General features: G+C 42.1%; 3 protein-coding genes across 5 annotated transcripts; 1 reads left to right on the top strand and 2 right to left on the bottom strand.

Annotated features, from left to right (window-relative positions):
• Positions 1–337: 337 nt before the first annotated feature.
• Positions 338–2467, top strand: LOC310811115 (uncharacterized protein). The gene is made up of 5 exons (XM_083679172.1): positions 338–469; positions 1007–1069; positions 1224–1301; positions 1505–1561; positions 1828–2467. The coding sequence occupies exons 1-5, from the start codon at positions 406–408 to the stop codon at positions 1935–1937; spliced, it is 372 nt and encodes a 123-aa protein (XP_083535298.1). The 5' UTR covers positions 338–405; the 3' UTR covers positions 1938–2467.
• Positions 1994–10895, bottom strand: ceacam1 (CEA cell adhesion molecule 1). 3 transcript variants are annotated; one of them, XM_083679169.1, is made up of 15 exons: positions 10708–10895; positions 10033–10332; positions 9471–9752; positions 9090–9353; positions 8652–8927; positions 8324–8575; positions 7738–8013; positions 6952–7203; positions 6205–6480; positions 5703–5954; positions 5258–5533; positions 4894–5145; positions 4423–4707; positions 3841–4098; positions 1994–3587 (listed from the first exon to the last, which is right to left on the bottom strand). In XM_083679169.1, the coding sequence occupies exons 1-15, from the start codon at positions 10778–10780 to the stop codon at positions 3487–3489; spliced, it is 3675 nt and encodes a 1224-aa protein (XP_083535295.1). In that variant the 5' UTR covers positions 10781–10895; the 3' UTR covers positions 1994–3486. The 3 variants fall into 3 exon arrangements, with proteins under 3 accessions (XP_083535295.1, XP_083535296.1, XP_083535297.1); XM_083679170.1 differs by lacking the exons at positions 6952–7203; positions 7738–8013; XM_083679171.1 differs by lacking the exons at positions 5703–5954; positions 6205–6480.
• A 2141-nt stretch (positions 10896–13036) lies between these two features.
• Positions 13037–15820, bottom strand: LOC310810759 (cell adhesion molecule CEACAM2-like; the record flags this gene model as incomplete). Its single annotated transcript, XM_083678609.1, has 6 exons — positions 13037–13226; positions 13456–13552; positions 13829–14095; positions 14255–14539; positions 15145–15453; positions 15766–15820. The coding sequence occupies 5 exons, from the start codon at positions 15818–15820 to the stop codon at positions 13470–13472; spliced, it is 999 nt and encodes a 332-aa protein (XP_083534735.1). The 3' UTR covers positions 13037–13226; positions 13456–13469.
• Positions 15821–16046: the final 226 nt, after the last annotated feature.

The following is a 16046-nucleotide window of genomic DNA, read 5'->3' on the forward strand; positions in this document are numbered from 1 at the left end:
CAATGAAACAGAGTATATTTATTGAGCATAAGCCAGAGACCAGAGGAGTACTTGCCAAAGACGTTCATGGTCCAGCATTATCAAAGGTCAGTATCATGTGGGGCCCGCACCCATGCTCCTGCCTGACATCACTCATCAGTGACAGTATGAGATGTTGTTTTGGCAAACGTCCACTCTTTCTTTTGAGTCTCATACACATCAAGTCACTGTGCAGGTGCGGGTCTGGAAGGACATGCATCATAGAACATTTATACTGTGTTACAGTTATACTGTAAATGGTCCGTTTCATCTCATGTTTTGAGCCATTCAACTCAAGCCTATATAAAGGGCTGAGTTAACACCAGCATAATTCACTTAGTAGATTCAGGAGTTATTGTTCATTAGGTTATTGACACTGGTATTAGAATGGCATTCAGGATACTAGTGCTCTTCTTCTGTGTACTGGTGGCATTCATTGACAATGGTCAAGGTATAGTATTGTATGTTTGGTTTACTCTGAAATGTGAATTTGGTTTGTTACATGTGGTTTGTTACATGTGGTTTGTTACATGTGGTTTGTTACATGTGGTTACTCTTTTACTGTAGATACTACTGCGGATGATTTTCTGGGTTTCTGACACCCAGTATTTAATTCACCGAGAGAAACTAGAGAGACTCATTCAGACAAATTCTTGTGTTTATTTACAGTATCAGTCAAAAGTTTGGACACACCTTCTCATTCAATGGTTTTTTATTATTTTCAGATTTTCAGATTAATATTCATATTGAAGACATCAAAACTATGAAGGAACACATATGGAATGATGTAGTAAACAAAAAATAGTGTTAAACAAGCCAGAATGTTTTATATTTTAGATTCTTCAAAGTAGCCACCTTTTGCTTTGATGACAGCTTTGCACACTCTTGGCAAGGTGTGTCCAAACTTTTGACTGGTACTGTAATTGTTCCTATCTAATATTATGCATACAGTGTGGGCATCTCTCTCACCACTCCCCTCTTCATTTAGGGATTCCTGAAACTGAAGCACAGCTTTCGGGTGTTAATGCCGCTACAGTCAGAGCAAAGAATGGTAAGTAAATACATAGACTGACATTTTCACTTTGTTATGATTCACTTGGTAAAGTGGAAACTTGGTAAACACACATGCATTCTCTCCATGTAGTATGGTTGGACCTTCTCAGTAAGCATGGTGCATTGAGACTGTTTTGTGTGTGTTGCTGCAGCCACAATGGGAGAGTCAAAGAGACCTCTGAACCAAATCAACACAATCAGACAGCATGGCAGGCTGTGTGACTATCATGGTGGGTGACAAAGAAGAAGCCATTGATACCATGTCCAGCATATGTAATACTCATAAAATTGGAATGATAATTATAAAATGTAAAAGAAAAAAAACAAGCTTTGTTAATTTAGGAAAACCGCTGCTTCGTTAGAATGAGCCACACTGCAGCTCAGTGTACCGTAGCTGTCCTTATCGTTTCCTCCTTATGTCTCTGTGTGACAGGGAGTAGGAGAAGCTGCCTCTGCCAGGAGTCTGTCAAACCCTACGGTAAAAAGTCCTGTGAGTAACCCTGAGCAAATCTCAAATGATGAATGGTCAGTGCTATGTTTTACTGCACAGAACTTCACTTGCATATACCTACAAAGTGTTCTTACACAGGCAGCAGCATGGGGCACTCACTACTACAGGACCCACTCACATCCACATCCTGTACTAGATGTTACAGAGGTGAGCTTAGTTATGAAGCTAGTAAGTTAGTTACCAATCTGTGTCTGTCTCTCCTCCTTCCTGCTTTTCGGCTCTCCGGATTACACACAATGCTGAAGTTGTTGAGATGCGCAGAAGGAAAGGGTCCAAGAATCCGAGATGTCAGAAGATCCTGGAAAACCTGAGAAAGGCGAAGGTCGACCGAGGCAAAACCAGTATTCCAATATAAAGGGTTGACTATAAAGTAGCCGTGTCTCTTACAGTATATGTCTTGCATAAGTCATGCATCATGCTAGGACGTATTTTGTAATAGTTTTGTAATAACAATATTCAAGAATATTCTCTCAATCATATGCTTCTCTTTGTCCCTTTCTATGTGCCATATACTGTATACAGCACGACTATTAAGATGATCGCAGAATCATTACGTGTTCTTAAGGAAATCAACCAAGTAGTGAACTAGGGGTGAAAAGAAACAAGAAAGCTGAATTAATTGACACCACACTTTATTTAAGAAAATAATGAATGGGGAAGAAATAAAAACGTAGACAACAGTACAAGCCACTGACAAGCCTTTGAAGATGTGATATGATATATTTGATATATTTTCAAAATGTAAATCAGTGTTTGAATGTAACCTCTAAATATCATCTGAACTAACCTAGCAGTATTCTGAGAGTTAAATAAATCTGTAAATGTACTTTTTCTTACAAAATGTTTTTTTTTTACATGAATAATAAAAAACAACAATGAAAGTGACTCAATTCATGGACTCCAGGGCTATACTCACACTGAACATAAATATGTACAGAATATTTGAATAGAAACAGAACTAGGCAGTGTGTCGTGGAAATCTACCACTTAGTATTTGGTGAGACTCTGCACAAATAGGCACGTACACAATATATGTTCTATTTACTTGTTTTAATGATTGCAAGCATGGCAGTCTGTTTCTAACCAAGAAACAAACTGTTTCTAACCCAAAACAAAGTTACAAGCATGCATTTATACTTTCAAAGCACCGCAGGGCGGGTCTTCACATATTCTTATCTGCCTTTCAACATTGAAGCAGTTGGGTAACCTTAAACAGTTGGGTCACCTTAAACAGTTGGGTCACCTTAAACAGTTGGGTCTTGTACATCGTACATCTTCCTTAAATGCCTTGTCAGCTACACATCCTCATGTCAAGCTTTCAACACAGTTCATAAGCAATACTTCTACTTCTCTATTCTATTAGTCTACTCAAGTCATAAGCAAAGGGTGACTCTCAGGTCACACAGTTACATGATTAATGCTTAAATTATTTGTATGATTAACATTATTAACGCTTACCAGCATTTCATAGTAGAGATACATATTGAGCCGTTACAAGCGCAGTTGAGGAGAGGATATTGCCCCTTCAATGTCCATAGTGATAACGATTTCCAAGATATTTTGATTTATTTGTATATGAGTTTACATATAGAGGTGATTGACATAAAAAATCATAAAAATTCATTCTATTGACATTCTAAACACATTCGGCCCCATTCTGCCTCATTCTCTTCACTCTTCCTATAAAATATAAATAGTTACATATACTGTATTTATGCATCATGACAGGAACTATAACCCAACCCCTCTAGTAAGAAATGTGGAGCAGTTACAATATTGCTTATACAGTATCCATCTGGTCCATTTCAGATCAGTGGGTGGAGTCAATGAGGGTAGAGGGAAAGGAGTGGTAGCACTGTATTGGTACGGCATCAATCCCAGCAGGCATGCTTACTGCAGTGGGCTCAGTAGAGCAGCCAGTTGTTGACCACAGGGAGAGAGAGAGCAAACAGGGCCAGGAATGTCAACCCACCTCTGGACTGGAGTGGAGGGGCAAGAGAGCGGTCTGAGAGGCAAAGGACAGAGGTGACAAGAGAAATGGGGGAGGAAGAGGAGGAAGGGGACGTCAGGGAGAAAGTTGTGTTTTTATGGTTATATGCTTACATACTGTACAGTAACATGGTTAGATGGTTATATTACTGTTTTCATTGTTCTTGCTTGATGACAAAATATAAGCCCTGCGCAAACAAGGCCAACTGATTTGAATCACATACGTATTATAAAGTACATAAAGACGTGTAATTAGTTTTCCCACTCACCAGTCACGTTCAGACGTTCGGTCTTGGACAGCGTTATGTTGGTCACTGGGTTTCTAGCTACGCAAGTGTAGTCCCCTGCATTCTCCGAGGAAGCTATTACTGCCAATATAGGGCCTGTCCCCAGCACTGTTTGGTTGTTGAAGACCCATTGGTATTCACTGGTTGGCTGGGAGTCAGCAGAGCACCTTAGAGTGACAGTGATGACTGAGCCAATCACCACTGTGCCTGGGCCAGTGATAGCAACACTCAGAGGGCCATCTGCAGAGAGAGAGGGGTCACACTGACTGTTTATGCATTCAACAATGCTAGGCATGTACACATGTACATGTGCATGCATTTGGCACTTCATTTGACAAGTTGACGAAAGAAGAAACAGACTGGCATTCAAGCTATAGTATTACTGCAAGTATCTCTTTTACAGATGCAATAGAGACAAAGGAGCCAGTCTATCATGTTGAAAATATGAATTTTGTTACTAAGTTATAAAAGTGCCCAATTGCAATACTTTTTCAATGAGGTGTCTGGAATCCTAAACTTTTAAAATATGTGATGTCATCAATGGACTAAAAACCCAGTACTTACAGTTCACCTGTAGCTGGTATTCAGGGCTGTAGTGTCGACCAAAGATGTTGGAAGCCACACACTGATAGCGTCCATCATCAGACACTTTCACTGGACTGAAGTCCAGAGAGGTATTGCTGGCAAAGATAGTCACAGATGAGTGCACTGTGCCATTGAGGTCTGTAAACGCGCTGTGCATCATCCAAATGATTCTGTCATAGGGCCCAATGACATCACAGGTCAGGGTTAGGTTGTGAGCAGCTATTGGTGTTGTGTTAGGTTTCACCATCACTGATGTTATGGTCTCTGTGGAGAGAGAGGAGGGTACAGTGCATGGCTAAAAGCAAGTGCATCTGGTCTCTCTTTATAACATGTTACAAGAATGGTGTATTCCAATACCACACACTGTATTAGTCACTGAAAGAATGATGGCTGTATAGTAGTCTGAAACAGAAACAGTTGTCTCTTGGTTATAAGTAGTTGCTGACTTACCAATGACTGTGAGCGTCTTAGTGGCATTGCTGTTTCTGTCAGTGATGTTGTTGGAGGCCATGCAGGTGTACTCTCCATTACTGTCTAAGGTCAGTGGGCCAGTCTCATACACTGAGCCAGTGGCCACCAGGGTGTCATTGAAGAACCAGCTGAAGTGGCTTGGAGGCTGAGAGGAGGCCGAGCAGTTGAATGTCACGTTCTTTCCTGTCTCTGCGACAGCCGGACCAAATATCATAGGATGATCTGGTCCATCTGTGGAAGAAAGAAACCCACAAAGAGATACAATCTGCCATCTTCTACCTGAATACTGGTGAATACTAAACACATGCATTATTTTTGAGAAGCATAGGATTCAAATACTCACAGTTCACCACAAGTGTGAAAGCAGGGCTAGTCATGTTGTTCACATAATTGCTGGCCTCACAGTGATAGTCTCCGCTGTCATAATGCTGGACTGGGTTGAGAGTCATGGTTCTGTTGTCCATAGAGAAGACTGTTCTGTTGTCAGGATACAGGGGCATCCAGTACCTATACCAGTAAATGGAGTCTGGCTCACCAACGACACTACAGATCATCGTCAAGGAGTCATTCACAATGGCCGGTTTTCCACCGGTGCTTATGGAGACTGAGGTTATTGGAGCTGCATGGAGACAAAGTGAAAATGTGTTAGTAGTTGATATAGATTTATCAGCTGCAAAGCAATATTTCTGCTGCCAAGAAAGTAGATTTTGTTAAAGGGATAGTTCACCCTAGAATTCAAGTTTGTCTGATGTTTTTAGACCACAAAAGTGGGCAGGGCATGGGCTCACCAACAACGGTGAGCATCTTGGTGGCAGTGCTGTTTCTGTCAGTAACATTGTTGAAGGCCATACAGGTGTACTCTCCATTACTGTCTAAGGTCAGTGGGCCAGTCTCATACACTGAGCCAGTGGCCACCAGGGTGTCATTGAAGAACCAGCTGAAGTGGCTTGGAGGCTGAGAGGAGGCCGAGCAGTTGAAAGTCACGCTGTATCCTGTCTTGGCCATGGATGGTCCGTCAATCATAGGCTTCCCTGGTCCATCTGTGACACAGAGAAGATGTTAATAGGCTACAGCCTGCAGCATGTTGCTAATACTACCTAGCTAGACATTATAGTATTTACCTTTTAGCCATCAAGCAGACACGTATGTGTATATTCATGTGAAAGTTAAACTCAATGGTGTTACTTGAGTATTAATAGTGTTACTACACAATTGTAAGAACAGTTCAATGTTACTGGGCAACTTGTTTGTTCTTAAAGAGAGTGCACTGTTATCTATTGTAATACTCACAATTCACCCAGAGTCTGTATGCTTGGCTTTTCATGAGGCTCACAGCATTGCCGGCCTCACAGCGATAGTCTCCCTGATCAGAATGCTGGACTGGGTTGAGAGTCATGGTTCTGTTGTCGATAGAGAAGACTGTTCTGTTGTCAGGATACAGGGGCATCCCTGTCCTCATCCAGTAAATGGAGTCTGCAGGTCCAGTCACGTCACAGCTCAGAGTAAAGGATTGACCGTCTACGGCGGATTTTAAAGGTATTTGTATGTATACCTCCGTTATAGGGGCTGTGAACAAGCAGAGAACAAGTATCATGCACTGGAATCATGCAGTGTCATAATAACTGCCACAATCTGAACTACAAGATTTATGAATTGTGGAAAATAATTAAAGGGATAGTTCACCCAAATTACAAAATCACATATTTGCTTCATTTCCTTGAAAGTAGTCTATGACCAAGTACAGACTGCAATCCATGCATTGGTTTTGTGTGTCTAGTCACTGTCACCAACTTCTAATTGCTAGCAATTTCTAGCCAAAAACCAATAGAACTCAGTCTTCCTGATTTTGCATTTTTTAAATGTAATCCCTTTAACAAGTGGGGATTCTATATAAATGCTCTTGGGTTTACTACAGGGTCGCTTATTTCAATGTCAATCATTTATCTCTCTCTATCTACACAAATAGTAGTAGTACCTTGTCCCTTCCTGAGAAATGTAGAGTAGGTAGGAAATATGCCAGCCCAGGTTCACACTTACCAACAACAGTCAGCATCTTGGTGGCAGTGCTGTTTCTGTCAGTGATGTTGTTCAAGGCCATGCAGGTGTACTCTCCATTACTGGCTAAGGTCAGTGGGCCAGTCTCATACACTGAGCCAGTGGCCACCAGGGTGTCATTGAAGAACCACCTGAAGTGGCTTGGAGGCTGAGAGGAGGCTGAGCAGTTGAACATCACGTTGGTTCCGGTCTTTACTAATTCCGGCCCATTTATACTGGGCTTTTCAGGTCCATCTAAAAAAGGCAACGATTAGTTTGACACCTTAAAGGGATAGTCCACTCTGAAATCAAAGTTGCTCACATGTATTCAACCTCAAAGGGGGTCTAATGTTGAGATAAGTCAATGTCCTATGTGTTGAATCAGCTTTAGGCTATGCTTAAACCCAAACTCAATGGCGCATCTTCTCTATTCTTTTTAGATTTCTGCAAATAGCTGGATATACAACACATGTTGAGAGATGTGGTTTTATCTTTACATTAGACCACTTATGCTGTACGAAAACGTCTGACAAACTTTACATTTTGAGTGTAGTATCCCCATAGATATAGAATACCTTAACTGTCACACAATAGGTGTTAAAGATGTGAAGATCAAATAATGATTAATCAACAGTTAATGGTATTAGAGGTGGGATTCAAACCTTCTCACTGACTTTACTACAATATCGATGAAGGTATTTTTCTTAAATGTAAATGTTTCCTCCATTATAGATTATGGGGTCAAAGGTGAACCTTGCAGCCATTGTTATTAGTTTAGTATGTACTCACAGTTCACCGTCAGTATGTAGTCTGTGCTGATCATGTTGCTGAGGGGGTTGTAAGCAGCACACTGAATGTCTCCGTTGTCAGATTTCAGGACAGGGCTGAAGGTGAGGGTGGTGTTGTCCATCGAGAAGACTGTTCTGTTGTCAGCAGACAGAGGCAAGCCGTTCCTCTTCCAGTGGATGGAGTAGATGGTTCCGGAGGTCTCACAAGTCAATGTGAATGTCTGGTCTGCTATTGGCTGGGCTCCCATGACTTTCACTTTGGCCATGGTCACAGGAACTGTGGATAGGGAATCAAAGGTTTCAGCATTTAAACCTTCGTCAATTTCTGCTCATTTACGCAGTGGGCTTTCATATCCACAGAATCTGCTGTTTTTTCACACTTGATGACAAACTCTGTCCTCTACCCTCTGTATGAATATGTTTATACTATTCATCATCCCAGTTCATACAATAATGTTTATTTACACATTGTCTACACATGATGGTAGTACAAAATGAAAGATCCTCCATCGTTGATGTCATCGCTGATTTTCTTATCCTTAACATTAGATATACAATTCAACAATAAGGTTTTCTCTTCTTCTCACCAACAACAGTCAGCATCCTGGTGGCAGTGCTGTATCTGTCAGTGACATTGTTGAAGGCCATGCAGGTGTACTCTCCATTACTGGCTAAGGTCAGTGGGCCAGTCTCATACACTGAGCCATTGGCCAACAGGGTGCCATTGAAGAACCAGCTGAAGTGGCTTGGAGGCTGAGAGGAGGCCGAGCAATTGAAAGTCACGGTGTATCCTGTCATCGCTATCACCTCGCCCATGATAACTGGTTTCTCTGGTCCATCTGTTAAACACAATATAGGAGAAGAAGATTTTACACTATTTCAGCAACCCAGATTACCACAACTTTGAATACTTACAGTTCACTACGAGTCTGTATGCTAGGCTAGTCAGGTTGTTCACTGCATTGAAGGCTTGGCAGTGATAGTCGCCATTGTCGTAACGCTGGACTGGGTTGAGAGTCATGGTTCTGTTGTCCATAGAGAAGGTTGTTCTGTTGTTAGGATACAGGGGCATCCAGTTCCTGTTCCAATGAATGTAGTCCACAGGTCCAGTCACCTCACAGCTCAGAGTGATGGACTCATTGAGTATCGGTAGTTTACCGACGCGGTTTAGCCCAACTGCTGATATCGGCTCTAGGGTAGGTAATGGAGTAGTAGTTTAATCACATGAACTGAGCTCCATTTGTTTTAGAACATACAATATATCTATAATCATATAGAATATATCACCATCTATAATCAAGTATCATTAATAAATGTCTATATGAAATGCCATAACTCTGGACGTTGCCTTACCCACAATTCTGATCATTGTGGTCACACTGGCGAACCTTAGCGTGACGTTGTTGTAGGCCAAGCACGTGTAACTTCCTGTCTGGTTCTCTTTGGTGTTCTCTAGGTGAAGCTGGGGACCATGCTGGTTGAGCGACATCCCCCCAAAGCTCCACATGAAAGACGCAGGGGGTTTGGACTCAGCGAAGCACGACAATGTGATGTGAGTTCCTGTCTTGTAGGCTGCCATCTCAGGGACGACCATTATGGTGAGGTTACTTGGACCATCTATGGGGGAGAAACTATTGTCAGAGTTGTTTGCAAAGTATGGTATGTCTGTTCCTACTAACAAGGTGACATCCATTTATGATGTATGGGTTCATTGTGTGTTCTTCTGATACTCACATCTGACATTAAGGTGAACAGGCTCACTAGTTCCGTTACTAATGCCGTTGATGACCTCACACTTGAATGGTCCCTCATCGTACCGGGTCACTCCGGCTATGGTGAGAGTGCTGTTTCCATTACTAAGCTGAACTCCCGCATTGGCTGTGACCTCAGAGCTGCCATTCAGCCAGAGGTAGGAGAGGGAGGTGCCAGAGGAGACTGAGCAGGTGAGAATTGCAGTATTGTTCAGCTCTATCAGATTTGTGCCGTCGGCCTTTAGACTAATATTTGAAATGGGCTCTGTAGGCGAGAGAGAAAAAAGCACTTGTCAAGATGTTTGTCTCAGTACAGACTGATGGGTATGACGAAATGTGTTCCCGGTTAGTGTTGTTGCACACCAATAAAGATTAATCTCTTAGATGAAATTGAAAGGAACATGTTTGCTCAGGCGTTGTGGTCCGCTGTTTTCAAGGGTGTTATGAAAAACAAGACAGGTAACTTCTCTTTGCTTTCGGTAAACATTATAGGCCTATGTGTACATATTCATAGCAGAGAGGCTGTGTTCAGTGGAGCACCTTACCCTGGACAGACAAAGTCATCACAGCATGTAGAGATGGGTCCAATCCCTGCAGAATATACAGTCCAGAGTCTACCAGTGTGACCGAGTATATAGACAGCTCTGAGGAGTTGCGGTTGAATGTGATCCTGTCTACCCAAGTCGGACTGATATATTGGCCTCCTGGAAACATCAATATGATGATTGCCCCTAAGTGTGTCCAGGTCCCCGCATTGATATTGGTTGGAGAGGACAGCTCCAGTGTGACGTTACTGCCCACAGCCAAGGGGTTCATAGAGGCAACCAGCACTTCTGCATGGACATCTAGGACAAGAGGAATATCAATTTAGTTTTTTGGGGGGGGTGTTTTTGTTCTTTTGATTTCCGATATTCTAAAATGATGGAGATCCTGAACTACATATTCTAAAAAGGCATTTTAGAGAAGTAAATCAAATATTAAAACTTTAATGCTTAACTTATTCCAGCTTTTGTTTTAAAAGCTTTTGTGTCTTTAAACTAAGGTTAAATCAGAATGTGTAAGGTGACTATTTTCTCATAAAGACGTTTAAAGTCAACAACCTACACCTTTTTACGTTTTTTTTATGATGGAGACGTATCAAACACAGAGCTATTTTGATACATGCATTTTCACACTTCATAGAAAAAACATAAATATATTTGCCTTATTTGCCACGTTACCTGTTGTGAAGTTTAGCAGAACCAGAACGAGAACATACACCATAGGATACTCCATGGTGCTCTCACAGATCATAACACACTATGAGAAATGAGCGGGACACCTTGCTATGAGCTAAATGGACGTCCAGCTGCCTTAGTAAATCCAGATATGCCGATACTGTTTACTCCCAGTCTCCTTTTGACCTGCAAATATTTATTCAGGATCATGCAATGGTGGTTGGCTCATATGATGCAAATGTACCCACCCACCCTGCTGCCACCATGCCCACTCACACACCCCTTTCCACACCCTGTTTTGGCCAGGTCCATTTGTACCTGTGTTTATGGTTGACACACAAGGGTGTGTTTCAGGCTGGTTATGTTTTCCTGTAAACCAATTTCAGTCCTTGTTTTCCCATACGGGCCCATAGAGGAGCCTCGAACGTGGATGGCGAGCCAGGCCAAGGATAAAGTAGTTACTCCAGCCCCATTGAAACTTGTGTACCAGGCATTCATGTATGGTGCTGTAGAGTCACCGGTGGTCAATGTGAGCTCACAAAACACAAATCACACTGATGAGATAGCCTGTCTAGAACCATACATGCATCCAGCACAATACCATGCACCGTTTAAAAATTCTAAATGAAGTCGATGTCATCTACAACTAACACCACTTTATTTCTATCGCATGGATTTCTGTCTTGTAACAATGTGTGTCTATTTGCTCTGGGCTGCTTCATCCACTGCAATATTATTATACAGGATCTAATAGAGACAAACCTGTCTGTTTACACTGTTATTGAAGCGCACTGACCAGAGATCCTGTCTGCCTCTTCTCACATCACTGTCAAGTATCGTTAATACGTTTTGTTTACTGCATCCACATGGTCAGTTTGTAAATAATGCTTTTAAGGCCGGGCATGAATATTCTGTCAGGCCAGGAAACAGAATTGGATGTGTGACAGGTTTCAGGAAAGGTTTCGCGATCGGAGCAATTATACAACAGGTAACACTAACTGAAATACAGTGCCGTGCATAAGTAATAAGCATTTTTTCTTGTTTTGGCTCTCCACTCCAAAAGTTTGGATTTTAAATCAAACAAGTACTAAGAGGTTAAAGTAGAGATACTCAGCTTTTATTTGATGAAATTATATTTCAGGGTACCCAAAAGTAATGGGACAGATTCATCAAATGTCCAAATTAAGCACTCATGTTTAGTATTTGGTCAACAATCCTTTGTCCTCAAATAAATGCTGAGAACCTTAACCTCATAGTAACTGTTTGATTTAAAATCTAAACTTTAGGAGTGTAGAATGAGCCAAGGAGAATGAGGGAGCTTGTGGGTGACTGTGGTATTGCACTTGGCCACATGCCATGTGACAGTGCTTCTGTTGTGAGCCAAAAGCCTTCACTGTCCCATTACTTACACAGGCCATGCGACAGTGCTTCCGTTGTGAGCCAAAAGCCTTCACTGTCCCATTACTTACACTGGGTACTGTAGTGTACACTCCTTTATCACGTTTAAGAGATTGTTATCTGATTTGGTGTAGGTAAACTGCAATATATGTCACAGCTACTGAAGCACTTTTTATAGAACATATTTGACTATCTTATACAGTACAAACAATGGCCCTACTGTATTTAGAAATGGTATCAGTTGTCTTGGTGTGACATCAAGGCATAAGGGCCACCAGCATGAAGACTGCTGCATTGGATATTTTAATCCTGTGAATCTCTCAAGCTGAATTTATGATCTTTGAGAGATTTATTTTCAGATATTGTAATCCACTAAGAGTGAACAGTCGTATGATCGTAAAATCATCAATAACTGTATGACCACTTCTGAATCCCTGACGCACTGAGCTACAGTGCCTTCGGTTTATTTACCCGTATTTTGGGTCCAACCCAGCTGGCTAGGCCTGTTTGTATCGTTGCTCTGAAGGGCCATTGACTTTCAATTTCTTGTCATGATGTAAGCAAAGTAAGGTCAAGTGCTTGAAATAAGGATTCAGTTCTAATAAATATGAGAATTCAATGTCACTGTACACTGTGTAAAACTAACTAACTAACTAACAGTGACTCCACTCTTGGTCAATAATGAATTCTACACAGGTCAACTATGAAGTGTTTGAAGTGTGTGATTATTTGCTGTGCCAAATACAAAATGAGAATGGCATTCAAGTCATATTGCTTTGTTTGTAGTTGTGTTTAATCCTTTGTGCTTAATTGTCATTTGTGTACATTCAAGACACCTCAACCAAGAATGAATACAAATCACATGATGCTTCATTCAGGCAATTAAGAACCCTATAGTCATATTTCCACAAACAAACACATCTTGATTATTCCATGAGGTTGACTGAGAGGTGCATTAGAATACATGGTATACATTAGTGGGTTAAAGTTAGGGTTAGGGTTAGTGTTAATTGTGTAAAATAATACATTTGGCAGCAAGAGTAGTACAAATTATGATGACACAGCAGGAATCTCCGTTCTAGGATTGAGAGGTCCAGTAGGTCCAGTCATCTGGGAAGAAACATCTTTGAAGGATATGAGGAAAGAAACAAAAACAGTCTTTTTTCATTCTTCCCTGTTTTTTCTTCTTGTACATTTAAAGCATATTGAAACACACTCTTGATGTCATACCCATGATGCAGTACTTTTATCATAGGGGAAATACACTGTGGTTTGCCATTCTGCAAAAGTTAGTTATACTCAATACAGTATGTGGCTTGTATATAGTGCAGTGTGTCAATTAGGGAGACTTGCCTGCCCATTAGAGCTCAAAGGAGGGCCCCAGCCAATGAGAAGAGGAGGAGGAGCCACACACTCACGCCCAGCTGCACTGACCCAGAGGGAAGTGGCTCTGAGGAGACAGATGCATAGATCAGTGGACGGATGTCTGGATGGATGGATGGATGGATGGATGGATGGATGGATGGATGGATGGATGGATGGATGGATGGACTAGGTGGATGGATGGATGAATATATGGATCGGTAGACAGACAGACAGACAGAGAGACACACACACACAGACACACACACACACACACACACACACACACACACACACAGAAACACACACAAAAACACAGACACAGACACAGACACAGACACAGACAAGGCTAGTATAAACCCACTGCTGATGATGATCTGCTTGGTGATGTTGCTGTACTTGTTGGTTCCGTTGTTGAAGGCCACACAGGAGTACAGGCCCCACTGGTCCTCTCTGACACTGTACAGCTCCAACTCTGGACCCGTCCTATTAAGCAGCTCTCCATTGACAGCCCATTGCAGCTCAGCTGGAGGGTTTGACTTGGCTGAGCAGGACATGGTCAAGTTTGACCCAACATAGAAGGAGGTGACGTTCAGCCCATTTACTGTGAAGGACATGCTGTCTGGACCATCTGTGAAGTAGTAGAGAAACAGATGGATTATTGGACACAGGCTACGGTCTGTAGTGTAAACACCCCAAATACGCTCAAGAGAGCAAATTGTCACTTCAGAAAAGTGTTGATAGCTTTATAGCAGGAGACCTACAGTTGAGTTCATGACCTTCTACTCACAGGTAATGTTGAGATGTAGAGGCTGGCTAACTCCATGACTGATGAGGTTAGAGACATTACACCTGAACGGTCCCTGGTCATACCGGGTCACATTGGCTATGGTGAGGGTGCTGTTTCCATTACTAAGCTGAACTGCCCCACTGGCTGTGACCTCGGAGCTGCCATTCAGCCAGAGGTAGGAGAGGGAGGAGCCAGAGGAGGAGCAGGACAGAATGAACGAACTGTTGAACTCCACTAAGTCAGAATCTGTGTAATTTGCTGCTAATTTCACACCAGAAACAGGTTCTGCAGGAGCGAGGGAGAGAGAGAGAGATTCATATAACACATAACAGAAACCAGAGGGTACACCATGCGGGAGAAGGGTGATGGCCACAAGACATTGTTTGTTGAGTGTCTGTTTGATGGGAGCGTCTGCCTGCATCCTTCTGCTTGGGTCATACCTACATTTGTGTTAGAACCATTTCCGTAGCTTTAATGTATTTTGAACCATATTGACCTTTTTTTCCAATTCACACAACTTGAGAAGAGGTATTCAACCTGCTTGTTGCCCTTCATGTTTTTTTAATGGTCTTCTGAGAAAACTACACTGTTCCTTTTGATCAATGGCCAACAGCCAATGAATCACTCATCTGGCACAGTCAAAATGCCAACATCAACAGCGCTAACAGTTCTGCCAGAATCCCTGTGCACACACACATACTGGTAAGCACTTGACACAAAGGCACACTCGAACCGAACATAAATCTCACTTGGAGATATCACTTGGATTTTTGGATCTTTGGCCAAATTATAGGACTATTATATAGAGATAGAGATAGTACAGAGATAGAGATAGTATAGAAAGATCTAGAATTATTGAACATTTTGAGTCAAACATTTAGGAAACTCACCGAGGACCATGAGGTTGACGTTAGCCGTGAGCTGAGGATCGGTACTCTTAACCACGTATTCCCCTGTGTCGGCCACGGTGACGGAGGTCAGAGTGAGCACCCCGGTAGCGGCGCTGACGGAGGCTCTGCCGTCGTGGCCTGGGAACACGGCCTGTTGGTCCTCCGACCAGGTGAGGATCAGAGTGCGACCTACAGCCCAGCTCCCACTCTTCAGGGCTGTCGCAGGGGACAGTGCCAGGGTCACTGTGTCGCCCACTCTGGCAGGGTTCACAGAGGCCTTCACCTCTACAGCACTGGAGCCCAGTATACCTAGAGAGGAGAGGGTCTTAGTAGCTCGGAGTGCAGTGGTTATCAACACAAGTCCTTAATATAAAAAAAGCATTTGTTGAGGACAACATCGGATTCAACTAATCCACAGATCGTCCTGACCTTGGCCATGGTGGTGGGCTGGAACAAAACCTGTGATGATTTTCAATTTTATCTTCAATTTCAAAGTCAAGTAGCTTTTAGAAATTTCAAAACACATGATCTATACTCTTTTCATCCCATGAAAGCGCAATCTAAAAGGTCAGGAGCACTTGGTGCTGGAGTTGCTAACAAAAGATAGAGTAAACAGTTTACCTTGTATCAAAGCCAGCTGTAGAAGAACTAAGGTCCTTCCACTTCTCTTCTCCATTGTGAGTTGGAGGTCTATCAGTACTGTTGCTCTATTTCTCTATTATATGGGTAATTTGTATGTCTAGCCCTTATCTGAAAAACCTCAGAAAATAACATATTCTCTTATCTATGTATGCACATGTCTATCATTTGATGCTCTGTCTTGTCAAATTACAATTGGGAGTATTATAGTTATTTGTTTTAGATTTTTCAAACAAATATGTTTCTTGTGGAACTGTTGTAAA

Source organism: Argentina silus (genome assembly GCF_951799395.1).
Source record: "Argentina silus genome assembly, chromosome: 10".
Classification (NCBI taxonomy): Eukaryota; Metazoa; Chordata; class Actinopteri; order Argentiniformes; family Argentinidae; genus Argentina; species Argentina silus.